Raw genomic sequence first — 27,625 nt, 5'->3', positions numbered from 1 at the left:
AAACGAAATTTTTTGCGTAGATTAAATTGATAGAAGTCATATGACGTCTAACAATGATTTAACATCTAATTATTCGATTGTATAAATTACAAAAGCCTTTTTTTAAATGAACTTGAAAATCAAAAGACTCCTTTTCCGAGCTTCTATTCTGAATGAAAGATGGCTGCTGACTGTCAAAAATATATTGACGTCAATACTCTAAAATTTAATTATGAGAAGAGCTTTAATTTTATAATTTGTTGGTTTTTTTACCGAATGTTTCATTTTAGAAATTTTTGACCTAAATAATATCAGAATCGAATCTTTACGACTGACACATAGCCTTGATGTTTATTGTAGGTTAAACTAGCTTAGAGCATGAATTGTGCACATTCGTGACACATTTAGGCATTATATTTGGCTGTTAACCACTTTAGGGTTCTCATATTATTCGGTTATATAGATTTCAGGATGTATAAACTGACACAAGTAAATATTAAATAACAATAAAATTCAAAATTATTTTCCTCTCTGTAATTGTTTTTTTTTATTAAATTATAGCTTGTTCTAAATTTATATAATGTTGAAATTTTACTTCTTCATTCAGATTTTATTAAAATTTGAATATTTCAATTTTGTTCTCGACAGTATATTTTAGTATTTATTTAACAACACTCAATTAAAATTTAATTCTACTTTTTATTTTTATGTTCCTTGTTTGTATAATTTTGATGGAAATGAAATTTTTTTTTTTTAATGAAAATAACATATTTTTGTTTATATTTCATTTTACAAATATTGTATCCCCATGTTTGCAAAGTAAATTATTTAAATTTTGTAATTTTTCGTGATGGAAAATTGAAATTGCTTAATGTTTGATTAATAACTTTTTTTATTAATATAAGTGAGGAATTTGTTTTTGATGATGAAATTTTTTTTTGCAGCAAGTATTCGGGGAAAAGCTAGTAAATAAATTTCTATACGAATCGGATTTTGGAGAGGATCCACAATTACCATCACCCTCGCAGCTTCGTTATCGTATTCTTATAAAGAATAAAAAAATGGTCGTCGACCCTTCAGGATCATTAGTTCATGCACCATTAGGTCACAGAGGCAAAATGCTCATGTCTGATCGTGCCTCATCTATGAAGCAAATGAAAACCGACATGAGCAGCACTTCAGTAACAGTCGAATATTATAGTGAAGACGAAGATGACGAGGAGGAGGATGAAGAAGATGATAATGTTGATGGTATGCTAAAATTTTCATTCCACCTCTTGTTTAACTTAAAAAAAAAATTTTTTTCTTTTTTATCTGAGGAAACATCTTGAAAAATTAATAAAACAAAATCTTTCTTAAAAATGAATAACTGTAAGAAAAAAACTAGAAGAAAAAGGGTGAATAGTAAAGAGATTGAATTAAATATGACAGGAAAAGAGGAATAAACGAAATATGCGGAAAATAAGAGATAAAATTGAAGGGAATAGTCTGGTAAAAATAAGATACAGTGAATAAAAAAGTTTACTAAATGAAAAAAAATTAATATCAAACAAGAAAAATATTTTGTTTATTAAATTTTTACTGTAAAATTCCATTATGTTACTAATTAGAAGTTTTAATTACGTTATAAATAGGTAAATATATACTCCTCTCATTTAATGAAGAAAACTTTATAATTAAAATATTTGCTCCTTTGAAGCGTTGACCTTTCAGAAAATAAAGTCAATTAGACACTTACAGTTTAATGTTAAATATTTAAATAGTTTAATTTAAATCTCCATTAGTCTTTTGACAATTATTTTCGTTTACAACTTTATGAATCTAATTGCATTTTGAAAATTCTATTTCAATTCATTTTTTTTTATTATTGACATATTGGAAACATTTTTTCACCCACTATCAATTTGGAATTATTTTCATTTCATTTCATATTATATGTACTTATGAAACTTTTTATAAGTTGACACTTTTTCAAACGTATAAATCGTTAAAGTTTTTCGAAGAGACTAAAAGCCATTAACTTTACTTTCAAAAAGTAAATTTGTCGAAGCTTGAAAAAAAAATTCTACTTAAAGTTTTCTCTTGATTTGTTGGCAAACCTCTTACAGAAATCTACCACTTTTTGCCAATAATCTTTTTTATAACTTGTTTCAACAATTTTTTCTTGGCGTTAGACACTTTTTGTTTAAGTAAACAGAATTTATTTAAATTAGTCTTTATGTACTTAAAGACAAAAAATAATTTCTAAATATTTATAATATGATTTATTATTTATATTTTGCAAAAAATTTGTTTCTTCTAAATGGGAGTTTTTTCACTTAATAAAAATGACCTCTTTAAGGTGGAAATGAGGTCGTAACAATATACTTCTACTAATTGTACTAAAAGTAATTTTCCACCTCAGCCAAATGGGACGTTTTTTGCATAAGTTGTCTTATCTTTTCATTTCGTAAGAAAAATATACTGTTATGATCATATTTAGTCCATTTTGTATTTTTAAACTCCAACAGCAGACTTGGATTCATTCATTACAAAAAATTAAAATTTTAAAACCCCGAAAACCTCATAGTTATGATCTTCAAGCGAATGTGGTCATTTTTCTAAAAATTGTCCGCCATATTGAATCCGCCATTTTGAATTTCGAATATCCGGCTTCAGACTCGTAATCCAATGGCTAATGTTCCTTTCTGTTTGATTTTTCGAAGATAACTCCATCTCCAGCTATGAGAAGTACTTGGGAGGACAATTGCCTCATGGGAGAATAAAATCAGACCTAGCTGAGGACAAATCCCAAAGGCAAAGTAGTCAAATAGCAAAGGAACTCTCGGATCTAGTGGTTTATTTGCAGGCAATAAAATTTCGTGGCCTGAACACAACGGCTGGCTCTGGTTCAATGGGTAAAATTCGTCATCCAGCTCATACGGGACCCGTTCAAAGACACAGTATCGCTGGAATTGGAACCGCCGGCGTTGCACCATCATCTGGCTCACCACAATCACTATCAACCTCGGCCTCAATAGCCAGCGGTGGAAGTAATATTGACAATATTTTCCGCATAACAAGAGGCATTCCAGCATGCTTTCAAACCTCATCATTAAATGAGAGTGCTGCAAAGAAAATTTGTCGTAAACAACCATTGGGTGTTGTTGCACACGCCGAAACACAACTTATTCGCACCTATCCAGCCGGTATGCGAATTGATTCATCAAATTTCAATCCAGTTATATTTTGGGCATTTGGAATTCAAATGGTTGCATTAAATTATCAAACCGATGATGCCGCATTACATTTGAATGCTGCAATGTATGAGCAAAATGGACAATGTGGTTATGTGAGGAAACCATCGGTGATGTGGGATAAAGAACATATGATGTACAGGTAAATATATATATATTCTCTTTATTTTGGGGTAAAAAAATAGTTTTTTTTAGAATTCGATGATAGGAGAATAACGAGCTTGTCACTCGAGATAAGAAGCCTGGACGTGGAGAACAAAAGATCCGGAACAATGAGATTTTCTAGAAGAGATAAGAACTCAATGAACTTGAGCTGTTTCAATAAGAGAATAAAGTGTGCTCTTGATAAAGGCGAAAGTTCGTCGAGAGGAAGCGATGAAATCAGTTTTTTTTTTGAAAAAAGAAAGAAAAATCTAACAAGAAATCAATGAAAGTAATTTCCTTGTCAATAAACCAGTCACTTTTACTTTCGGTACTTAATTACATTCGTCAAAAGATTTTCCAAGTGTATTCAATTAATATTTATTTATTAATAATACCCTGGGCTTATATGTCCGAGACTTCGTTAATCGTCAGAGGAAATTTTGCCTGAACAACTTGGCAAGTAGAAATGCTACTTTTAATCTCACCTTGACTGGTGGGTTACTCGACAACTCTGGCTTCTGACTTATCCTATTAATTAACGATCGCGGTTCGGGCACAATTCCGACAGATAGCGTGATAAATCACAGCATTACAAATTAAATCTTTTCGTTAAAGTTGACCTTATGGTGAAATATTTATTATTATGCTTTGTTTTTATAACCACTAAGGTTTAGGATTATGAGGTAGAGAACTAATTGCTTAGTAATTTCTCCAGCACCTTCGCTAGAGTCTGAGTACCCTATACCGTATTCTGGCGACTAATTAAAAAAGGAACCCCGCAAGAAGAAAAGTCTTCTTTGGAGAAGTTCCATTACGCCCGATTGTTAATGAGTGATACCAAACGGTGGTATCAAAATCAAAATGGATTTTTATTACACTAAAGCGTCAAACGAGTCTAGGTCAATCAAAGATAGAACCTGATGGTAAACTGTTAAAAAGGTAGTGGACAGTGTTATTATGGAGATAAAAGATCTCTCGCTTATCACTACTTGCCTCATCAGTAAGGTTAGAATTCGTTCCATAATCTATCGTGACTGACGCGACCAAAACGTGCACTTTGAGGATTTAAATCTGCTCTTCGTTAAGGCAGAAATCATCTCCGTACCTTAGCTTCAGGTGTAAGAGTAGCACTCACAGACTGCAGATCAGAAAGATTGTGAGAAGGTATTCACTTAGTGCAGGGGCTCCTACAACCAGGTGTACTATTCTTGCTTCAACGATATCGTTCACTAAAGAGCCTCTTGAGTGAATGTATCGAGGCATAGGGAGTGAGTTCGTAGCTATCCTTCCCGCGAACTCTTTGAAGCATGTCAAACCACGATCTGAGGAGTTCTTCTTCTTCTTCCTAAATGACTTGAGGCCCAGCAGGTATAAAACGTTCGCTCTGTCGCGGCATGAAGAGAGCGAGTGGTGGGGGGAGCATGTTTCCTGCGCGTTCGCTACCTTCTCATTGCCACCTGGTACCTGAGTTTGAACGCCCACTCTTGATGTCGTCGATTCGAAAGATGCTCACCAACTGCGGTGCCGCGCCGTGTTTAGCCGGCGAAAGAAAATAGTTAATCAGCTGGTTACAGCGTATCGTGAGAGGCGACTAAGTGGTATTTTGTGGCCCTCCCTAATTCACCCCCACTTCTGATGAGGTATTATCGAGACCAATACGACTGCAACTAACTGCTTCTCCATTTCATTAGGCACCAGTCTTCTTGCATTCTGGACACTGTCCATCTTTCCTCTAGACTCGCCTGAGAAAGCAATTCTCTCGCCATAGTCGATTAAAGGAATTCAATGCTATCTGAAACGTTTTTCCTATCCTGACGTATCCTAGCAGATGTTTCGGAATAAGTGGGAATAAGCATGCCATAGGGGTATAGTTCTACTGGACCCAGGTACCCGCATAGAATCAAAAAGATTATAAGGTCACGCTCATAGGTCATTCTTTTTGATCCTATGCGGGTACCTGGGTAATAATTAAGTAGTCTAATACTCTAACTACAAACACTTTAATAAACCTTATTTGTTTCAGACGTTTCAATCCCTGGGACAAGGAATTCGATGGACTGCACTCGGTACATTTGACCCTCTCGATTATATCCGGTCAATACGTTTCTCCAGCGAATCTTGTAACTAGTACCTATGTAGAAATCGAATTAGTTGGCATTCAAATAGACTGCGCAAAACACAAGACCAAAGTTATTCAAACAAATGCGCTTAATCCAATTTGGAACGAGAAATTTTGTTTTCAAGTAATGTTCCGTGATCTCGCATTCTTAAGATTTGGAATTGTCGAAGCGAGTTCACATCATTTAATTGCCCAACGTGTTTTGCCACTCAAGTGTCTTCGACCCGGTTATAGACACGTGAGACTTCGTTCAATGAAAAATAAACCCCTAGCTCTATCGACACTTTTTATTTACTCCCGAATGGAAGAGGAGAGTTTGGATTACAATACATGTTGTCGGGATCATAAGGAATCGTCAAAGCGTCCTTTATCGGGTAAGGAACCAGAAAAATTGAATACAATTGATCCGGGGCTTAGTGGTGTTACACTGAAACGAAGAATGTTTTTCCTGATGGTGTATCACGTTGTTCCTGAAGAACCTTACACTATTCTTAAGGTCACCCAGGAGAGTTCAACGCAGGAGGTTATGTTGCAAGCTTTGCAGAAGGCGGGAATATCGGCTGAGCATGTAGATGAGTATATTCTCGTTGAGGAGGTGTCTAGAGGTTGGGAGAAGAGGGAAAGGGAGGAGTTACCAACACAGAGGGTTTTGGATCCTAATGAACATCCGTTGCAAGCTCAGGCTTTGTGGAAGGGTCAGGGTCGTTTTCTTTTGAAGAGAGTTGGGAATGATCCAAGCAGTAGGGCGTGGCTGGCTTCAATTAGGAGTACGGCAGGTCATTTGAAACTGACCGACGATATGACGAGGGATAAATCATCGACGCATATTTGGGATGAGGAAGACACATTTTTGGTTTGTGTTTACAACGTATCGCCTGAGATTCCCTATGCTATTTTACGGGTACCAGTGAGCAGTTCGGCGCAAGATGTTTTGGCGCAGGCTTTGGTGAAGGCTAGAAGAATGGAGGATCCAACGAGATTTGCGCTGGTGGAGGAACTCGAGTGGGGCGGTGCTGGAGCAGTGGGAAGCGGTAATCGACAATTACGATTGTTGAGGGACGACGAGAACGTGTACACCACGCAGGCCTTTTGGAAGACATTGGGAAGATTTGTTCTACGCGAAAGAGAGCAGGCCATTCCGAGGAGACATCTTTTGCCAGCAACCCTGGACAGACTGAGCAAGGGCTTCTCCGTTGGGAGATCGGTCTCATTACCTGGCTCCAGTAAGGAGAAAGTCCCTGTCGCCGAAGCATTGTCCGATCCGACCTCTCGAGGTTTAAGACATCGACTATTGTTGTCAGGTCGAAGGAGAGAGGTGCATTCTGATGGAGAGGATGCGAGAGAGTCCGACCTTTTGAACGCAGCCCTCAACTTGAAGAAGGTCTCGCTGAGGAAGTTTCGTATGTGGAAGTCATAGTGGCAGTCGCGGGCGACGTCACTCTCTTCGGTCTTCGCCCCTCGGAAAAGCAATTAGGTATTAGGGCGCATTACTTACCCCATTAGTTGGTATTAGGACTGCAAGGCAGAATAAAAAAAATTAGATAAACCAATTAGTTGTAAAAGGAATTAATTACATTAGTATTTATCGTTAAAACATTTTAAAACGATATCAGCATGTCGAGGTTCAGTTTGAAGTCTGGAAATAATAATTTATTCGGTCGCACTCGGAATATAACCTGTGCAGTATTTATTTTAAGTTTCTAATTGGACTTTTGACCAGGCTGATGAATAGTCGAATTAGATATTTAGATATCACTAGGAATTATGTACTTTTTTCGGAAATTACAATATCCGGAATTTTTTTTTTCCTGAATAGGTTTCATTTCATCCTTTTATAACCATAGGCACAAAATATTTTCTTCTATGAAAAGAAAAACATTTCATTCCTCTCCGGCTGGTGAGAAATATGTCTCAGCGCCGTTAGGTATCGTTGACTTGTACTACTTGAAATTACCGACGCGCAAACTGAGAAAGTAGTTCGAATCAACACCACCGAGAGGCACTCGATGGAGTATAAAAACCGCAAGTTCAGAGTCATACGAGTCAGTGAGCATCTGCTCCTCACCCTGATAATAACCTCAATTTTCAAGATTTAATTTTTCATTTCTCAATTAAAATTCTACAATATTTGGAATATACAGAAAATATTATGTGCTTTAATACCTACATCATCCAATCATTTTTATCTAATAAAAAAAAACATTTGTAAATAATTTCATCACAAAAATGTTAATATTAAAATTTGTCTCACATTATGTTTCCATGATTTAATTTATTTTGAGAACATAAGAAAAAATTTGCTAAATAACTCGATTAGTTTCGAGATTTAAAATATTAAAAGCAAAACTTCTAAAGCAATTTAAAAAAATATATATGTAATTTATTATTTTCTAAGGATATCAAAAAATTTTGTATTTCAACTTTTTATCTGTAAAATATGAAAATAGTCCATTATTATTAATATTTAGAAAAAATAGTCTAATTGTTATAGTAAATTATTAAATTTTTGTAAATTTGATGTTTAGTTTAAAAGACAAAATTCTTTACGTTAAACAAATAATTAATTAACAATAATTTTATTATTTAATTGTGAAAAATGAATAAATAATATGAATAATAGAAACGAAAAATTTTAGTTGCTTCTAATGAAAAATTGTTTTTATAATCACAATCGTATTTTGTAATTACAAAACATGTTTCTTTTTTTACATTTTCAAATATTAATTTGTTTATTGAACTTTCAAATAGAAGAATTTACAAATCTGGAAATATCTTAAATTTTCTTAGGAGTTTGAAAAAAAATATTCTCACATTCTCTCGAATCTATGAAATGATGAAAATATTTAACAGTTGAAACTTGCAAAATACGATTGTACTACTAAATCATAAACAATTTTAAATTAATGAAAATTCTTAAGAATGTACATTAATTTTTTATTTTTATAAAATTATAATAATTAAGCTCTTCCTAAACAATGAGTTTAGAAATTATAAATATTTTTCTATCACCTAGAAATTGTGTAATATTTTAATTTCGATTATTTGTTATACAAAATTTTGTTTTATTTCTTTGATCTAGTTTTTTTTAAGTAGAAACATTCCAGAAAATAAATTTTAAATTTGATTTTTAATATTTTGAAAGGCAACTTTTTGGTAAAAATAATAAAAAGAGATTTAAATAATTAAATATGATAATTATAAATATAGTTGAACTTTCAAAAAAAAATTTAGAGGAATAATTAAAATTTAATGTATAAGGAAGTATCATAGCTATAGTCCAAAAATTCACTTTTTCAAATTCATCAACATTTTTTTTTTAAATATTTTTTTTTCTTTGTCGTACATATCTATGAAACGTATCGCAAGAAGAAAATTATTGACCAAATTAAAAATAAATTTTCCATTCAATGGAGGCTGTGGTTTTTTACAGGCTTCAGACTGAATCGTCCACTCTGGAGAATGGATTTGAAATAAAGAGTAAATAGAAATAATAATTTAAAAAAAAAGTTGACTCTCAGATCACGAGAAAAAGATTTTGTTCATACAATCTTCATTGATTCACAATATATTATTTTTCAAAATAAATCGCACCTTAAATTTGACAAATCACAAAATTTTAGAATTTGCGCCCAAAAAAAATTTGATAATTATGAAAAATAAACAAAATATTAAATTTATAAATTTCGTGATTTGTCAATTTAGTTGCTAACACATTATAGAAAATAATTTCAGTAGAATATGAGACATCTGTTTAAAATATGTTTTCTAAATTGTTTTCTCAAATGTTTCAGAACCGAAAAAGACTCTTGTGTAAATAAATATAAAAAAAATAATAGTTTATTAAAAGAATAAAAAAAATTTTGTTGTAGCAAAAAAGAATATTGCCGTGGATAATGTTTAATAATAAGATTTATTCTCGAGAAAAATAATAAAGTCTTCGTTCCAAGACGAAACAGGACCAAGGAAGCGACTCTTCTGATATCTTCAAGTTTCACTTTAAAAATAAGTAATGTAATGTTAAGAGGAATTATAATTAGATCTAGGATAATGCCACGGTGAAGAATTTTAATTTTTAAAAAAATTACTAATTTATTTCCTCCTAATCTGCGAGTCAAAAATAATAATATTCTCTTTAAGTCTTTCTCTAGTCATGATAAAAACAGAAGATCTTAAGCACTCTGTTTTTAAAAATAAATTTTAATTTAAAGGGTACAAATTTAAAAATATTTTACTTCGAAAACTTGTCGTTTCACATATATTTTTTTTTTAATTTTCTCTTTTTCCTTTAAATTAACTCATAATTTTTTGTAATTGCGCTATTCCAGAATCGTCTAACGGTCTACATATTATATCAAATACAGATTTCTTATCGACAATTTTAAAATGAAAACAAAAAACACATCTAACGCATATTTATATGTATGACTTATTCATAAATATGAAAAAATATATATTTGTATATAGAAGTACGTTAAAAATTCGCCTGTGCCAAGCTCGAAACTATCATCAACGCTATAATACCATTCATAATTATAAAATAAAAAATAATTTTATTCCGAAAGGAAAGAATGTAATATTTCTTCATTCTCAACGCCTATACTGTAAACTACGCATTACATGACAAAAAAAAATTAAATACAATATTAATTAAAAAGTTGGCCAATAAAAAAATGTTAAATGTTATCTTTACGTTAAAAATTGTAAACCTTGGCATATGGAAAAATAAAACGTAGAAAATTTTATCAATTTACAGTAGAAATTAAAAGAAAAAAAAAATTTCAAACAATTTATTGTAAATTCTATACATTAGCACGCAAATTTAGTGTGAAAATAAAAATCTTTCACATGAAGTTATTTAAAAAAAAGCCAATAAAAAAAATTGATCACCTCTTGAATTTTAAAGCGATTCGACTATATATGTTAAATAAAAAGTCGGCCGAGAAAGACCCGCGTCTGTTCGAATTTCAAAATTTTGTATTTTTCCAATATATAAATTTACGCAAAAATTTTTGCGTCGCTTGTATGAGCAAAAAAAAAAATATATATATAAATAATAACGTTCTCATCTTCGAATGTACCAAACGTATAGGGTGATCGAATAAGACAACTATTAAAAATATTGTTTTCTGTTTCTTCAATTTTTTTATTTTTAATACCAAATTTCTTTATAATTGTATGAAGATGATTGTTTTTTTTGTTTTATATTTTTAAATTATGAGAGATTTGAAAAATTGAAGATTTTAAAACAATAATCACACTTTATGGAAATTATAATAAAAGAGGAAAACTTTTAGAAGAGAGACAGATATACTGCATGCTGTGATTCAACGAGTGAAATGAATTTTATTCAGTTAACATAATCATCAAATAAAGGGTGCTATTCAATAGTATGAGTTTTATTCTGAAATTTTCTGTTTTAAATTTTAAAAACCCTTCCTGATTTAGAATTTAATTTTGTTTTTATTTAAATTTCCCGCGCGACATGAACATGCACGAGTTGTGAGCTGCAGCGCTTTTTCGTTCAGATGGCGTTAGCATTCGAATGGGACATACAGCAGTTTGACGTTGAGAATGGTGCTAACCTCATTCTGTAAAGTGGAAACATTAGTAAAAAAAAAGGGTTTTTTAAGGTGAATTTCTGAGCTATTATAAAAAGTTTATGACTTTTTATTACTTTTTTTAAGTTCTCCTATGCCTTTACTGATTTTTTATTCTTTCATTTAGTTTTAAATAATTTTTATAAAGTTGTTACAATTTACTATTAACTTGTTATTACAATTCTGTTATTATTTGTTACAATTTACTATTAACTTGTTATTACAATTCTGTTATTATTTGTTACAATTTATTATTAACTTGCTATTACAATTCTTTTATTATTAACTTGTTATTACAATTTATTATTTATAATTGCTTGTTTGCAGTTAATAATATGTAAATAAAAATTATTTGTTGTTAACTTTATTATTACTAAATTTATTATTATTATTAAACATAAATAATATTTTGGGAGATAGCACGTAAAATGTTGGACGAAGTCTTTAAGTAGGTAAAGTGGGGAGAGAGAAATGGGTGGGACTGAGATTATCTACAAATGATTCTGCACTTCACCACAGAAGCTTCAGTATATTATATTTTCTTATCATTGTGGTTGGACAATAAAATTTAAGTTAGATAAGTGTTCAACACTTTAGGCGCATAGAAACATTCGCTCAGTGTTGATATTTAAAACTGAAACATGACGGTAATTACTAATATTTATATTTTGTCAGAAATATTAAAACATTGAAAACAATTTCTACATGTGCTATTTAATTAACTATAAAACAATGTTTTACTTAAATTTCTCATCTTAATAACACAGGAATACTAAAATAATAATTTCTCAAAATTATCGTCATACTTTTCCATTAGAAAGTCGAATTCATGTTCAGAGGTCTTATTGCTCCTGTGTTTACACCATTCAATCAAGACAAGTAATTATATTTTTCTAAAAAAATTTAAGAATTGAAAAAGTACTTTTTATTGTTAATTAAAATTTTTTTTTTCGTTCTCATCATGTTTATTTAACATTCTCCTTTTTAGTTTGCAATCGTTAAATTTAAAAATCATTCCACAATATGCAAAATACCTGTCGGATAAAGGAGTCAATGGAGTGCTAGGTTTGTAATTCAAATAAAATTTCCAAATACTATTGAAATCGATAAAATTTAAAAATTTCAATTTTAGATTTGAATATTCTTTTTTACGAAAACTTATTTTAAATAGTTGGTGGAACATCCGGAGAGGGAACATCTTTATCGCTAATTGAAAGAAAACAAATTTCTGAAGAGTGGGCAAAAGCAGTAAAAATAACAGGGCAACATCTAATGATCCAAATTGGTGGTGCTCCACTTCCTGATGTTCTCGAACTTGTAGGTTGAATTTTAAAATTTTTTTTTAAATTTAATTTACATTAATATGTAGTTAAAAATTTCTATGTCCGAAATTGAAATATTTTGAAAAGAGTAATTTTTTAAGGCTAGACATGCTGAAAGTTTGAATGTGGATTCACTTCTCTGTTTACCGGAACTTTATTTTAAACCTTCTGATGCTGAGGATTTATCGAATTACTTGAAAATCGTTTCAAGCGCAGCTCCTAAGACACCTTTGCTATATTATCACATACCGATGTTCACTAATGTCAACAGTGGGTATAGTTAATTTTAAGAAAAAGAATTTCCATTACAAGAAGTAGCTTTAAAAATAATTTTACAGTAAAAATATAGTAATTTTTAAATAAAATCAGAAACTTCGAATCTATTCAAATTTGAATTTTTTTTTTTTTTTTGCAGTACATATGGGAAATTTTTTGCAATCTATTGGTGACAAGGTGCCAACATTTTGTGGCATTAAATTTACAAGTAGTAATTTAGATGAATGTGCTCAGGCACAAAAAGCAGATAATGGTCGTTTCGCAGTATTTTTGGGTAATGATCAAGTAAGTTTTGTTTTCCAATAATTTGTAGTCAACGACTTTAATAGTCGATGATATTATTAAATACGAGAAAAACACATAAATTAAAATTCTTTTTTTAGCTAATATCGGCTGCTTGTTCGATGGGAATTGATTCATTTATAGTTACAACACTGAATATATTTCCAGAGCATTCTCTTGAAATTCTAGAATCTTGGAGAAATAATGATTGTAAAAATGCTAATCAGATACAAGAAGAACTCTCGACAATCGTTCAGTTGATTTCAAAACATGGTTGGTATTAAAACAAAATATGGAATTTTAAATAAATTTTTTGAGTCGCTTCTTTTTTTTTTAGGTAATTGGGTAGAAACAATGAAATTTGCAATGAATTTCGTATCTCCACTAAATTTGGAAAATGCTCGACCACCTTTAAAACAACTTTCTCCAGAAATTAAGAAGTCGATGGAGTTATTTTTACAAGATCTTGAACGGATTTAATTTTTTTTTTTTTAAACGGGAAATATAAATAGAAAGACTTTAAAATTATCAAATAAAGTATATAATTTTCTAAATAACAAATAATTTTAATAAAACATGGAAAACATACAATTATACATGAACTGTAAATTGTAAAAAGGTCAATAATTGTTCGTCATTATTAGTTAGTACGAGTGTAATAAATTCTAAAACAATATTCATTTGATTCATTTGATTCATTCTTAATATTATTAAGAATTTCATTAAGTTTGTCTCATAATTGTAAATTAGGTTTATAATAACTACGACACTTTTCATTATATGCAGAAATTGTATGATTTTTAACTATTTCCTCAACACTTAATTCTGATTGTAATAAATGTAATGTTTTCTGTTCTTTGGAAATGTTTTTTAATAACGCTATATTATCTTTGCCATCAACTTTTTGTAATATTAAATTTTTCACATTCTCTCGTGATGTGTCTAGATACTTTTTTATCGCTATTTCACGTTGCAAATGACCCGTTTGTATTTGTTGAAATAAATCTTTGCACTGATTTGTTGGATCCACTTGTCCTCTGAATGAATCCGTTGGTAAAAATGTATTTAAAAGGTATATTATTTTGTCGTCCATTTGCCGCATTTTCTTCAGTGAATCCTATTTTTAAAAAAAAGGAAGGATTTTAAATAATTTTTTTCAATTTTTTCCATTTTCTGTTTAGGATGGTACATGATGGAAGGAATTCAATCAAGATAAAGCTAATTTTAGAATTGTTTTATTTACTAGCATTCTAGATTTTGAATTAGATTCCAATCTTTTAGTATTTTAGTACTTTTTATTCAAAGTTTAGATAATAAAATTTATTTTTGTTCACCGGGTTTGGAGGTTAGAATTATTTTCGAAACCATTTTACTATTTTTACCTAAATACCAATTCTGGGTTTTTGAATTCAATTTATTTGATGTTTGGTAAAGTTCACAAATTATCATTTTTAAGGTGGGCTGTATATAAAGAAGAGTGTAAATTTTACCTGGAATTCCAAAAAATCAGTACACTCCATGTTTTTGGTTGTGGACATTGTTGGTTAGAACACGTTATTATGTTAACATAGGAGAAGATTTTTACTTTTCATTTGTTGATAAAAAAGGATCTACAGAAATTTTAATATCTTTATCAAAAGTCGATAACTCTGTGATCTGCTTATAAACAAATAATTAATATATTTAAATGATTATACTAATTAATTTACTAATTTTCTGGAAGTAATTCAGAAATTAACGTAATAGGACTAAGAAACAGTTTCCAAAATTATTAAATATTAACTGTAGTCGGTAAAATAGGAATGGTACAATAGTACAGCAGTCGACTCAGAGGTGCCATTAGGGATCTGTATCATAAGCAAGAGATATTAATCAGTAATATAATAATATTAACCAGATATTAATGTTGTAATTCCAAAAGACTAAATGCCACTTATGTGTTTTTACACATAAATTTTTCATTAGAGGAATTTCTCTAATAAATAAGTACGTAAAATTTAATTATAAAATTAGCCCATGGCTTTGATGGTTAACTTTTGAAAGTGGATAAAACGATGCCGGAAAATTTAAACAGGATCTCTTAGAGCTCTGTAACTTGATGACACTCTAAACATTAAAAGACCGCATCTCAAAAGTACATTTAAATAATTTCCTCTGATTTAACATGAAGAAATAGTATAATTAAGAATCAAAATGAAGAAAGAAGAGATTAAGCCAAACATGTTGAAACTTGCAAAACAATTTCCTACTTGTCTTACTAAGTAAACACTTTTTGAACTTCCGCACTGAATAGATATGTATATTCACAAGCAGAATTTAACGTAGACGACTCTTCAAAAGGACAAGTGCTGGGAATTCACTGCGGCTTTTGTACAAATCCCCCTTCTGTTTAGGAACTTCCATGATGTATTGTGCATTCAAGTTCTATGCAACAAATGTAATATGTGAGAAATGCGAGTAATCGAAATTGCCTTTTGATCTTATCAAAAGAATTCAAATTTACAGTAATTAATAATACCTAAAATGTCCACGAGTATGAATTATTAAATTCGTTGGTAAAATGTAATTGACTCTAAAGTTATCATTTATTACGAAAACCCGCACCAATGTATAACAATTGATTAATAATCAATAGTTGGCGTATTAACAGTTATTATAGTGGAAGGATCGGTTTTCTTTCAATTAACTTTAGTGCTCTTATTTTATAATCCATTATCAAAACTCAATAATTCTATATATAGTCATTTAAATAATCAATTTACAAATGAATTTACAATTCTTCAAACAGAATTAAGTTTTTTTCCCACTTAATTCATTATAAAATGGTTTACACAAAGTTCTGTTTATCTAAAACTATTACTTCGAACAACTATACGATAGCACAGAAGTAAAATGTCGAGTTCGAAACAAGATATTTTTTCGGTTACATTTTCAAAAATTACCACCAAAAAGTTAAAAAATATTGCCCGACAAAATGCAGAGGAAAATTTAATTCGAGACCTAAAACCCATTTTACAAGTGTCTCAAATTTTTGGCATTGCACCTTATTCAATAAATAGACGAAATTTCACGTGGTCTAGAAATAAACTAATTTATTCGGGAATATTCTTCGGTTTATGTCTTTATGTGTACATTAAAAGAATTCAAATCTTTTTATCTAAAGTTCTACCATTAAAGGTAACACTAACTTATATTTTAATAATGATTTCTTCAGCAATCTGTGTTATTATGGATACTTTTACATGTGTATTCCACGATAATAAGCATCAAGAATTTTTAAATTACATTATACAATACGATGTGTCTACAAGATATGAAAATCGGATTAAAAATAGATTTGTTAATTGGAGTTGGTGTGGATTAATAGGATTTTTTCTAATTATATTTACAACAGAAATATTTTCATGGAATTTGGAAAATAATCCTGGTTTAGCAGCGGCTTCGGTTTTAATATTCTGCTCAACATTGTCACTTGCAGTCTTTAAGTTCATTGCTTTTGCAATTGTTCTTTATTTGAGATTTCAAGATCTTAATGGAAAGGTAGAAAAAGGTTTGTACTTTTATTATAAATAATTCTTTAAAACTTTCAAAAGTTACCTGCATCTTTCATGCTAAACTTTATTCGATTGTGTATATTACAAATCCTTTTAAAATCTAAAAAAACTAGAATATTAAAACCTAACATCATGCATCTTCCAAGCTGAACATTGTTCGATTGTGTAAATTACAAATACTTTTAAAATCTAAATAAATTGGAATATTAAAACTTACCATCCTGCATCTTCCATGATAAACAGTTTTCGATTGTGTAAATTACAAATACTTTTAAAATCTAAATAAACTGGAATGTTAGAACCTACCATCCTGCATCTTCCATGCTAAACAGTGTTCGATTGTGTAAATTACAAATACTTTTAAAATCTAAATAAATTGGAATATTAAAACTTACCATCCTGCATCTTCCATGCTAAAGAATTTTCGATTGTATAAATTACAAATTCTTTTGAAATCTAAATAATTTGAATTTTATAATATTGAAGTACCAACATCTTATTGATATTATAATTGTTTTCAGACCTTGATTCTTCAACGACTGCAGAGGATTTTAATAGAAAATATCATTTTCGAGAAGTGTGGCAACACCACGAATATTTACTCTCAGCTGGAAAAACTTTGAACTCCATCTACTCAACTAAACTTCTTATTTGGTTTTCCATAATATTTTTTACTTGTGTTCTTCAAATTTTTGGCGTTTTTTCAAGAAATTGTAACTTCTTTGTTGTTTCCAATCATTTTCTTATATCACTCATTTTCATTCTACTTTTATTGTCAGTGACATCAATCTGTGATTTGACTGCAAGTGAAGTAAGAATAACTGAAAAAAATTTAAACCATAAGAGAATTTATATTATATGATATTTTTCAATATATTACTAATTTTTGTTAATCACAGGCTAATAAGATGGGTAAACTCGTAACATCACCAAAGTTTTTTCAAAGATTTACTACAACTGAAAAGCAGGTAAGATAAAAATGTTTTTTAATTCTAGAGCGGAAGAGATGACAAATAAATATATAAAAATATATTGTTTGGAGTAAAATGTTTTATCCTTATTTTTTTTTATTTAATTTCAGGATATCTGTTTAATTGGACAATACTTTCATTTTAATACCTTTTATTTTACGGCTTTTGGATTATTCAATGTTGAGCTCAATGTTTTATTGACGGTAATGAAGGTCTTAGTAATTAAATTATAATTAGGAAATGTATCTTATTCGACGTCAATTTTTTGTTCTTCTTCTTCAAAGGTTGCCAGCACAATGACGACTTATCTTATAATACTAATGTCACCGAATGAGCGTTAATTACACCAGGATGAAAATTAATTTCAAGCAATGATAGATTTAACCGCAAATTGGACCATATTTCAATTTTTAATCTTTGGACGCGTACATCATTCTGTAATTGAATCTACAATTGAATTTCTAATTTTAAAAAATCTAAGGCTAATTCTAGTGGCATCACAATTTATACTTTTAGTTTTTAATGTATTTTATAGGTATGTAAAATTTCTAAAATTGGAAATAAAAATTTCACTTGACTAAAGAATCATATGAAGTACGAACTGTTGTCGGTTGTCAAAAAGTGATTTATATCATCTCCCAGACGCACCCAATTGAAAGGTAACATGAATGCCTTTGAGATAGCGTTGATGTAATTTATTTTTGACACCTTCTGTTATAAGAAAAATCTGAATTTTTTTTGAAGTTCCAAAGTGCGGATATTAAATTAACCTAATGGACGAAATTTAATTTTTACTGTAATAAATAAATTGTAATAAAAATATTTTCAAGTGAATTTTTTCATAATTCGATGTGCACAACTAATTAATTATTCATTGTGGAAAAACGATTTTTCTATTAAAAGCTTATTAATGTTTATAATATAGATATATTTTAATTTTATGAACTACGCATGTCAGGTACCTGTTTAAAACAATTACGTGGCACGTGTTCTACTTCTAATATCAAACAGTTCATCAAATATGGGTGAGGGGGTAGTACTTTAATTTAGTTCCATAAGAGAAAGTACATGTAATACGAACTCTTTAATATAAATTTAATCGAATAAAAAAAAAATTCATGGTCAGTGTAATTTATAACACTACAGTGGAAAGTATTTCCAATTTACTAATTTAGAATTGTTTCTATCCGATATTCCCCAGGTGCTAATATTTGAAATTTTTAACTTTTGTAACTTCGAATATGTATTTCCACTTGAAGAGATATAGTACTTTTAATATCAAATTATTTACCGTCTTGGGAAAAAATTCTAATATGTCTAATGGAATTCTTATTTACCACACAGTCTATTGATGATATTCCATAGTAGGTTTTTATTTCTATCGGATATGATGGAAATTAATTTTTTATTCTCTATACCATGTCGTTGCATTTCTTCCAACATTTATGAATTTTATCGGAATGTAAACGGAATATAAATATTAATTTTCATTTCTGGTAAATTTTTCCATGTATACAACAGGAGACAAAATACTCATTCGATTGTGTAAATTACAAATCATTTCTATCAAGAGTTTCTATCCATATAGAGTGAGTTAGAAGTGATACTTAGAAGTATGGTCCTAATTCTGATGCTCCGATGTCAATGAGAACAATTTCAAAATGTTTATTAACACATCGCCACGAATTTTTACAATACAAACAATAAAGCACCTACCGAAAGAAAACAGTAATGGTAGATTGTGTATGGAATTAGAGCCAGTTATACAAGTATCTCGGATCTTTGGACTTGCCCCAGTTACAGTGAAGAATGCCAAGTGGACTTTAACTAAACTAGGATTATTCTATTCTGCTCTGTGTTTTGCCTTCTATAGTTATGTGTTTATTGACCGAGTTATAATGTGCATTAATGGAAAATGGGAATATAAATTAAAATTTCTTTATATTACTATCGTAGTAGCAACAGGTTGCTGCATTGTTATGGATTTCATCTTTTGTATATTGGGAAACAAAAAATTACAAGCATATGTAAACAATATAAGACGTTTCGATACATTAATGAAGCCTGGAAATAAAGCGACAATTATGTTCATTAAATTATTTTGGACAGTACATGTCGGACTCTTCATATTTCTTCTTCCAATATCTGTACTCACTTATATGATAGATCTAAAACCAATATTGGGAGCATTTACTTATTTTGTATTTTGTGAAGTGTTGCTTATGGGAATACTCAAATTTCTAGCCTTCACTATACTCCTTTTGATCAGATTTCGTGAATTCAATGATAAATTAGAGAAAGGTTTGTTCTCTCTACAAAAATATATTTATATTTGTATTTACTGTTCACTATTTTTAAATGAAAATAATAAATTTAATTTTTTTAGATATTACATTTTTAATTGACACTAAGGAGAAAAGTAGGAGACTAAATTGGCATGGTTTGTGGAAAAAGCATAAATACTTGATAGAAGCATCAAAGAAGTTGAATTCAAAGTATTCTTTTCAACTTTTACTTTGGTTCTCAGTTCTATCTTTAAATTCCATTTTGCAAATCTATGAATTACTAAAAGGCAATCGTTCAACAAAGGAAAATGTTCGTGAAATGCTACTGGCTGTATTTTTTATACTACTATTGACGGCGTTAGCTTCAATCTGTCATTTTACTGCTACCGAGGTGAAACTTAGTATTATTTTTTGACTATTAAAATTATAAAATAGGTATAATAATTTTAGTTTAGAATATTTTATTCTTTAATATAGAAATGATTTTTACATTACAGGCTAAACAGATGGGTAGATTATTATCTTCTCCTGAATATTGTCAGGAATGCAATTTTCAAGATCAACAGGTAAGTGGAATTATAAATTAAAATAGTTTTCGAAAATTTGTATTGGTGGGAAAATTAAAACGAGGTTCTCAAGAATAAAGTCGATGTGACTCCATAAACAACATTCACAACCCATTGTCTGCCATGTTACTGATTTGCTTACCTAAGGCTATGACATAATCTTCGGATACTTCACGCATGGGTTGATAAATTTTTTTTCAAAATAAACTTTAGAAGAAGAGTTTACTATCATTTATAAATAAAAAAATTTGTTTTCCTTTAATTTCAGATTGTTTTTTCAATCGGTCAGTACTTTCAATGCAACGATTTTAATTTCTCAGCGTGTAACTTTTTCAACATTAATCTTGGTGTACTGTTAACTGTAAGTTACATAAAAAAATTAGTTTTTCAAAAATATATAATTAAATATACACTAATTTTTAGGATAATTTTTACTTTTTGTTAATTTTTCATCTTTTAGTGATATTTTACTCTTGAGAATGCTTTATATATTTATGTAAATTAATTTGAAGTTTTGTTTTTTTATAGATAGCCAGCGCTATAGTAACCTACCTAGTGATATTAATGTAAAAAATAGAATTTTAATTACATATCGAAAAACACAATTAATCTCCATTTCAAGATCTGAGTAATCTACGATAAAATTTATACTACTTGAAACAATTGAATTATTAAAAGAAAAATATTTTTCACTCCAGAAATAAATATATTGTAATCTAAAATTGTATACTCACCTCTTTGAATACGAAAAAAAATTTTTTTTTAATTAATTTTTTTATTGATATTGGGATTTAAGTTGCGAATAGTTTAATTAATTTTCTTTCATAGTCATAAAAATTTTACTGAGTTTTTATCTTACATTTAAATTTATTTCCACTAATGGATAATACACTCACCGAGTAGATATTATATTTCGTAGAATTAATCAACAATTTAATTTTCCTTCTGCAATATTTTTTTGCATTTTCGATTCGTTTGTTTCACACTACAAAATAAATTGTAACCCATTTGAAAATATTTATTCGAAATAATATAAACTGAAGAATTTACACGTTTACTAACAAGGTAAGAAAGAGAATAAAAATCTAATGATACAATTATAAAAAGTAAATAAATTTCTAAATATTTTATTTTAGCAAAGAAAAAAATTTTTTAATTCCAAGAAAAAATTGGCATATTTTTATAAAATGCTTAATTCAAAAATAAGTAAATTCTATTCAAACTCTTATGGAAAAGTAAGATGTATTCGAAGTCAACCACTCGAGGAGAAAGTAATGAAAGAATTAAAATTGATTTTACAAGTAGCTCGATTGTTTGGCTTTGCACCAATTTCAATTCACAATGCAAACTGGACATTATGCAAAAAGGGATTAATTTATTCTGCAATGTGTCTTGCTTTATATATTTACGTATTCACTGATAGAGTTATTATGTACACACGTGAAGATTGGGAAATAAAATTAAAAACTCTCTATATTACAATTGTTGTATCAACAGCATTATGCTCATTGACCGATTGCATTGGCTGTTTATATGGGAACAGGAAAATAAAAAATTTACTAAATTATATTCGTCGCTTTGATATGTCAATGAAAAATAGATATAACTCGTCAACGAGATTCGTCACATGGAATTGGATAATATTTATTGGAATTTTAATATTTCTTCTGGCGATTGTTTGCCTAACGTATGTTTTGGATAAAAAACCGATACTTGGAACATTTGGATATTTTATATTCTGTGTGATACTGATGATTGGAATTTTAAAATTTCTCACATTTGCAATGATAATTTTTGTTAGATTTCGAATGCTTAATTCAAAATTAGTAAACGGTTTGTACTAATAAATTATTTTCGAATTTCAATGATGTATAAATATTATAAAAGTAGAAGCAACGCAGGATTAAATTTATACACCTTTAGATTCGTGTTTCATTTACTAAATTAAATCCGTATTGATTTGATTATTTCTGGAATGTCTAAAAATGTTCTCTTATTATAAAATACATGAAAAATAATTTTTTCTTTTCAGATATGTCTTTAATTTTCGAAGTAGAAAATAATTTAGGTCGTTATATTAAAGTCGCATGGAGACGACATAAATACTTGACAAATGCCGCTAAACTGTTAAATTCCAAGTATACATTGCAATTGCTAATTTGGCTATCAATTCTTTCGTTGAATTCAATTTTACAAATTTATGAACTATTAAAGGGTCATTTGGAAATTTATAGTAATAGTCGAGAAATGTTTCTTGCGATACTATTTCTAATTCTGTTAACAGCTATAACTGTTGTTTGTCATATTACTGCTTATGAGGTAAGTCAGCATTTGTGCAATAAATTAAAATTTAAAATAATAAAAAATATTTCCTTTAGGCTAATAAATTGGGAAGAATTTTAACTTCTCCTGAATATTTCGATAAAGATAATTCACAAAAACTGCAGGTAATAATCTATATCAACATTTTTATGATGTAGAATTTTAATGATGATTGTTCGCTTCTGCTTTTAGATGATATTCTCAATTGGACAATATTTTCTATTTAATCCTTTCAATTTTTCTGCCTGTGGACTATTTAATGTTAATCTTCCCTTGCTGATGGCAGTAAGTCTTTTTTTCTATACATATTTTTGTATTTGTAACGTTCGCTACTAATAGCCAATTATCATTTTCAGATAGCTAGTGGAATAACTACGTATTTAGTAATATTAATGTAACTTTTCCTTTTTTTTAATTTAAATTTTCCTTTTATTAAATATGAATAACTCCATTCCTAAGAAATACATTACAAAAAAGTAAAGCTTTAAAAATTACAATTAAAATATTTGTGGTAGAGAAAATTGTTTCGCTCTCTAACTGAGGATATATGCTCTGTCAATAAACGTTTAGGATTTATTTAAGGGGTTCATCTAGGTATTCATATATATGAAAAGTTTATGAGTAAAAATAAGGTACATTTTTAGAAATATTAAATATTCATTTGTCATTAGATTTCTCTTTGGGGTTGCACTAATGAGAAATATTTTAGTCATCACTAGCTTTATGTGAATAGACAAACCTTTTCAAACTTATGTATAAACTATGATAGTGTAAAAATGAATCACAAGATAGAAACAAATGTATCAGTAATAAATTCTAATGTAAACAAAGAAAACGTTAAATCTAAGTATTTTCATTCAATTAAAGAAAGTACGATTCGAGACCTGAAACCCATTCTTTTTATTTGTCGACTATTTGGAGTCGCACCCTACACAATATCAAGTACTTCTATTTCTAAATCCCAGACTGGAGTTATATATTCGGGAGTTATTGTAATTTACTATCTTTGTGTTATTAGCGCACGTTTAAAAGTTGTTTATAGTCAAAATATAGATGTGAAATTAAAAATACTTACGCTTGCAAGAATTACATTTTTGGTTCTAACTATATGTGCTGATGCAATCCTCTGCATTCATTGGGATCAAAAATTCCAAAATTGTTTAGAAAATATTTGGTCTTATGAAAAAGTGTTTAAATCTGATAAAAAAGGATCAAACCTCATTGTAGTGATAAGTTGGACTCTATCGATTGTAACTATGAGTTTTTATCTTTTTATGGCAATCATGTCATACCTCTACGATAATGACAGGGGCCTAGTTGCTCTTATTGATATCACAATTTTTCCTGCTATAACGTTCAGTATTTTGAAATTCCTACTATTTGTGATTGTCATTCGCAAAATGTTTCGAAATCTCAATCTAAATTTAACAGAAGGTTAGTACAATTAATTTTCATATGACTACAAATAAGAACCAATTTTAAACATAGTTATTTCTAAATTTATAAACTTCTATCTGATTTAAAAAATCTAACCTAATTCAGATTGTAAATCATATTTATTTGAAACAGATTCTTCTGCGGGTGAAAAGGTCAATGTTAAGAAATCTAACTTTCAAGAACTATGTTTGCTTCATGATCAATTAGCTTCAGCAATGGATGATTTAAATTCTCTGTACTCGATTCCAATGCTCCTGTGGATATCGGCTATAACTTTTAATATATTATCAAGAAATTATCAACTTTTTATTATAAAAACTATCAGATATTTTTACAATGATTTGAGAGAAATACTTTTCTTGATATATTACATTTTAATATTAACAGCACTAACCATAATCTGTCAGATAACTGCTAAGGAAGTAGGTATAATTAATTTCTTAAAAGTTGCATATTTCTTCAGTGTATATTCATGTATATTCTATTATACATATTTCTTCAGTGTTAAAACACTGAAGAAATATGTAACATTTAAAGATATACATATTTCTTCAGTGTTATAACACTGAAGAAATATGTAACTTTTAAGGATATACATATTTCTTCAGTGTTGTTACACTGAAGAAATATCAAACTTTTAAGGAAGTGTTAAAACACTGAAGAAATATGTAAGGTTTAAAGATATACATATTTCTTCAGTGAAGAAATATGTAATGTTTAAAGATATACATATTTCTTCAGTGTCATAACACTGAAGAAATATGCAACTTTTAAGGAAGAATTATAATACTGAAGAAATATATAACTATTAAGGAAGTGTTGTAACACTGAAGAAATATGTAAGGTTTAAAGATATACATATTTCTTCAGTGTTATAACACTGAAAAAATATGTAACTGTTAAGGATATACATATTTCTTCAGTGTTGTAACACTGAAGAAATATCAAACTTTTAAGGAAGTGTTAAAACACTGAAGAAATATGTAAGGTTTAAAGATACACATATTTCTTCAGTGAAGAAATATGTAATGTTTAAAGATAAACATATTTCTTCAGTGAAGAAATATGTAATGTTTAAAGATAAACATATTTCTTCAGTGTTATAACACTGAAGAAATATGCAACTTTTAAGGAAGAATTATAACACTGAAGAAATATGAAAGGTTTAAAGATATACATATTTCTTCAGTGAAGAAATATGTAATGTTTAAAGATAAACATAGTTCTTCAGTGAAGAAATATGTAACATTTTAAGGATATACATATTTCTTCAGTGTTGTAACACTGAAGAAAGTGTTAAAACACTTAAGAAATATGTAAGGTTTAAAGATATACATATTTCTTTAGTGAAGAAATATGTAATGTTTAAAGATAAACATATTTCTTCAGTGAAGAAATATGTAACTATTAAGGATATACATATTTCTTCAGTGTTATAACACTGAAGAAATATGCAACTTTTAAGGAAGAATTATAACACTGAAGAAATATGTAAGGTTTAAAGAAATATGTAACTTTTAAGGATATATGTAACTTTTAAAAATAAGATTTTTTGAAGATGTTTACAAATTATTGAAAAGAATGTAATCTAACATTCGTTTGCAGGCTAACAAAATATCGTCAATTATGTTCTCACCTAAATGCTATCAAAGACATGCCCAAAATATGAAAAATGTAAGTAGAAAATAATCTTCAAATTCATGTTAAATTTCAAAAAGTGAAAACAAAAAATATTCAAATGTTTAAAATGTTTTAAATTCTTCTTTTCTAGGACATTTCAAATGTTGGATACTACTTTCACAATTATTCCTTTAAATTTACAGCAGCCTTTGGACTATTTGCTGTTGATCTTCAGTTACTTCTGACTGTAAGTCATTAATTTTAAACTTAAATAAAAGATTGCTTCGAATACGTTCGTGAAGATAAAAAAGTTTTTTTTATCTCCAGATAGCGGGAGCAGTGACCACGTATTTTGTAATCCTACTACACTGAGACAATTTTTTCATTTACCTTGTAGTGTATGATAAATTTTTTTAAAGAATAAAGTAGTGTGCAAAATTAATTAATTATTTGTTAAGTGCTAAAAGAAGGAAGTGTGAAAAAAATCGATTATTTGACGTCGTTTATGATACTAATTTATTTACCACGTTGATGGCTAATTAAGGAATTTTATTTCAAAAAAAAAACTTTAATGGACAATTTGAGATATTTATTATTCATGTTGTCATCAATCCTTAATTTTGGATTTCACTCTAAACGAAGCAATTTGTGAACAGTTTGTACTTCAAGTTAACAAAGCAACAATTTAATTACAATTTCATACTATAAATATGGAAGTTAAAAAGAAAAGAATTAAAAATCAATTGTGTCATAGTGAAGTCACCAAAAGGCGAGCCGAAAGGAATACAGTTCGTAATCTAAAATCAATTCTCTATATTTCTCGATTATTTGGATTGGCACCCTACACAATATCAAGTAGAAAAATTTCAATATCGCAAGCAGGAACGATATACTCGGGAATAATTATAATCTACTATATCTACATTATTTGTTTACGTACAAAAGTTGTTTACAATCAAGAAATAGATTTTAATTTAAAGGCACTTACAATTGCAAGAATAATGATTATGCTCACAACTACGTGTGTGGACGCTCTTCTCTGCATTTATTGGGACAAAAAGTTACAGAATTGTTTAAACAATATAGAATATTATGAAAAATTGCTAAACTTTGAAGAAATAGGAACAAAATTTGTAGTAATTACATGGATTGTAATTTTTGGAAATTTGATCTTATATTTATTTTTGGCATCACTTTCGTATTTGTTCGACAATGATGATGGACTAATTGCTCTTATTTATCTCACACTCTTTCTTGCCATGACATTTGGTATTTTGAAGTTTTTAATAATTGTCATTATTATTCGAAGGAGATTTCGATACTTTAATTCCTGTTTCGCAAAAGGTTTGTTTCTCTCATATTTACAAAATGATCACTAACCCTTTTGAGGCTTTTAGCTTCTAAATTTTATTTATATTTTAAACAGAGTTTCCTGATAGTGAACAACTTGATATTAAATTGTGTAATTTTCGAGATTTATGGTTAATTCACGATGAATTAACATCTGGAATTGAAGATTTAAATTCGTTTTATTCAATTCAATTGTTCCTGTGGATATCATCTATAAGCTTTAACATAATCTCAAGAATTTATATCTTTTTTATTCTGAACACTGTCAGATTTTTTTACACCGATTTAAGGGAAATTCTTTTTTTGATACATTTTTCAACGCTATTAACGTCTCTCGCAGTTGTCTGTCATATTACTGCTGAGGAAGTAAGCTGTACAATAATTAGAATAATTTATCTCATATCCTTCATCAGATGCATGACAGGTAGTTTAATTTTTTACTCGTTATTTTAAATATATTAATGGAAATTTCTTTTCTCCAGGTCAATGAATTATCTTCGACTATTTTTTCTCCTAGATATTATCAAAGGCATCAGCAAAATGAAAAAATAGTAAGCATATTTTC

At 28.9% G+C, this 27,625-nt stretch overlaps 6 protein-coding genes across 7 annotated transcripts in view; 5 read left to right on the top strand and 1 right to left on the bottom strand.

The window, feature by feature from the left end:
• Window positions 1-7,733, top strand: part of LOC122506461 (1-phosphatidylinositol 4,5-bisphosphate phosphodiesterase epsilon-1-like) — a 51,601-nt gene extending 43,868 nt beyond the window's left edge. The window contains exons 12-15 of one of the 2 annotated variants that reach the window (XM_043618657.1): window positions 924-1,230; window positions 2,685-3,357; window positions 5,383-6,701; window positions 6,780-7,733. In XM_043618657.1, coding sequence (XP_043474592.1) covers window positions 924-1,230; window positions 2,685-3,357; window positions 5,383-6,701; window positions 6,780-6,895 — 2,415 coding nt within the window. In that variant the 3' untranslated portion in view covers window positions 6,896-7,733. Of the gene's footprint in view, window positions 1-923; window positions 1,231-2,684; window positions 3,358-5,382 lie in introns of both variants that reach the window. The other variant, XM_043618656.1, reaches the window with a different exon arrangement.
• A 3,789-nt stretch (window positions 7,734-11,522) lies between these two features.
• LOC122506459 (N-acetylneuraminate lyase-like) lies at window positions 11,523-13,631 on the top strand. Its single transcript, XM_043618654.1, has 8 exons — window positions 11,523-11,722; window positions 11,893-11,954; window positions 12,064-12,140; window positions 12,247-12,392; window positions 12,499-12,667; window positions 12,813-12,958; window positions 13,057-13,228; window positions 13,293-13,631. The coding sequence occupies exons 1-8, from the start codon at window positions 11,717-11,719 to the stop codon at window positions 13,433-13,435; spliced, it is 921 nt and encodes a 306-aa protein (XP_043474589.1). The 5' UTR covers window positions 11,523-11,716; the 3' UTR covers window positions 13,436-13,631.
• Window positions 13,481-14,595, bottom strand: LOC122506460 (protein MIX23). Its single transcript, XM_043618655.1, has 2 exons — window positions 14,446-14,595; window positions 13,481-14,072 (listed from the first exon to the last, which is right to left on the bottom strand). Exons 1-2 carry the CDS (start codon window positions 14,491-14,493, stop codon window positions 13,689-13,691), a joined length of 432 nt encoding a protein of 143 aa, XP_043474590.1. The 5' UTR covers window positions 14,494-14,595; the 3' UTR covers window positions 13,481-13,688.
• A 4,546-nt stretch (window positions 14,596-19,141) lies between these two features.
• Window positions 19,142-20,937, top strand: LOC122506533. The gene is made up of 5 exons (XM_043618768.1): window positions 19,142-19,781; window positions 19,867-20,156; window positions 20,263-20,331; window positions 20,600-20,692; window positions 20,860-20,937. Exons 1-5 carry the CDS (start codon window positions 19,142-19,144, stop codon window positions 20,899-20,901), a joined length of 1,134 nt encoding a protein of 377 aa, XP_043474703.1. The 3' UTR covers window positions 20,902-20,937.
• A 634-nt stretch (window positions 20,938-21,571) lies between these two features.
• Window positions 21,572-23,051, top strand: LOC122506532 (gustatory receptor for sugar taste 43a-like). Its single transcript, XM_043618767.1, has 5 exons — window positions 21,572-21,602; window positions 22,400-22,650; window positions 22,710-22,778; window positions 22,846-22,938; window positions 23,010-23,051. Exons 1-5 carry the CDS (start codon window positions 21,572-21,574, stop codon window positions 23,049-23,051), a joined length of 486 nt encoding a protein of 161 aa, XP_043474702.1.
• Window positions 23,052-23,429: 378 nt separating this feature from the next.
• Window positions 23,430-26,202, top strand: LOC122506531. Its single transcript, XM_043618766.1, has 5 exons — window positions 23,430-24,087; window positions 24,223-24,512; window positions 25,696-25,764; window positions 25,862-25,957; window positions 26,038-26,202. The coding sequence occupies exons 1-5, from the start codon at window positions 23,430-23,432 to the stop codon at window positions 26,080-26,082; spliced, it is 1,158 nt and encodes a 385-aa protein (XP_043474701.1). The 3' UTR covers window positions 26,083-26,202.
• Window positions 26,203-27,625: the final 1,423 nt, after the last annotated feature.

Source organism: Leptopilina heterotoma, unplaced genomic scaffold (assembly GCF_015476425.1).
Source record: "Leptopilina heterotoma isolate Lh14 unplaced genomic scaffold, ASM1547642v1 Lhet_42, whole genome shotgun sequence".
Classification (NCBI taxonomy): domain Eukaryota; kingdom Metazoa; phylum Arthropoda; class Insecta; order Hymenoptera; family Figitidae; genus Leptopilina; species Leptopilina heterotoma.
This window is presented reverse-complemented; position numbering and strand designations above follow the sequence as displayed.

What these genes read in the sequence shown, in the direction of transcription:
- LOC122506459 (XM_043618654.1), top strand. An exon ending in GATGTTCACTAATGTCAACA is followed by an intron (nt 12,668 to 12,812) that starts GTGGGTATAGTT and finishes TTTTTTTTGCAG; the next exon opens with TACATATGGGAAATTTTTTG. An exon ending in TCAGTTGATTTCAAAACATG is followed by an intron (nt 13,229 to 13,292) that starts GTTGGTATTAAA and finishes TTTTTTTTTTAG; the next exon opens with GTAATTGGGTAGAAACAATG.
- LOC122506460 (XM_043618655.1), bottom strand. Translation starts at nt 14,493, where the DNA reads ATGTCCACAACCAAAAACATGGAGTGTACTGATTTTTTGGAATTCCAG. An exon ending in CTGATTTTTTGGAATTCCAG is followed by an intron (nt 14,073 to 14,445) that starts GTAAAATTTACA and finishes TTTTAAAAATAG; the next exon opens with GATTCACTGAAGAAAATGCG.
- LOC122506533 (XM_043618768.1), top strand. Translation starts at nt 19,142, where the DNA reads ATGTTTATTAACACATCGCCACGAATTTTTACAATACAAACAATAAAG. An exon ending in GCAATTTTCAAGATCAACAG is followed by an intron (nt 20,332 to 20,599) that starts GTAAGTGGAATT and finishes CTTTAATTTCAG; the next exon opens with ATTGTTTTTTCAATCGGTCA. An exon ending in ATCTTGGTGTACTGTTAACT is followed by an intron (nt 20,693 to 20,859) that starts GTAAGTTACATA and finishes GTTTTTTTATAG; the next exon opens with ATAGCCAGCGCTATAGTAAC.
- LOC122506532 (XM_043618767.1), top strand. Translation starts at nt 21,572, where the DNA reads ATGTATTCGAAGTCAACCACTCGAGGAGAAA. An exon ending in GTCAACCACTCGAGGAGAAA is followed by an intron (nt 21,603 to 22,399) that starts GTAATGAAAGAA and finishes AAAATAATTTAG; the next exon opens with GTCGTTATATTAAAGTCGCA. An exon ending in ATAATTCACAAAAACTGCAG is followed by an intron (nt 22,779 to 22,845) that starts GTAATAATCTAT and finishes TTCTGCTTTTAG; the next exon opens with ATGATATTCTCAATTGGACA.
- LOC122506531 (XM_043618766.1), top strand. Translation starts at nt 23,430, where the DNA reads ATGAATCACAAGATAGAAACAAATGTATCAGTAATAAATTCTAATGTA. An exon ending in ATGCCCAAAATATGAAAAAT is followed by an intron (nt 25,765 to 25,861) that starts GTAAGTAGAAAA and finishes CTTCTTTTCTAG; the next exon opens with GACATTTCAAATGTTGGATA. An exon ending in ATCTTCAGTTACTTCTGACT is followed by an intron (nt 25,958 to 26,037) that starts GTAAGTCATTAA and finishes TTTTATCTCCAG; the next exon opens with ATAGCGGGAGCAGTGACCAC.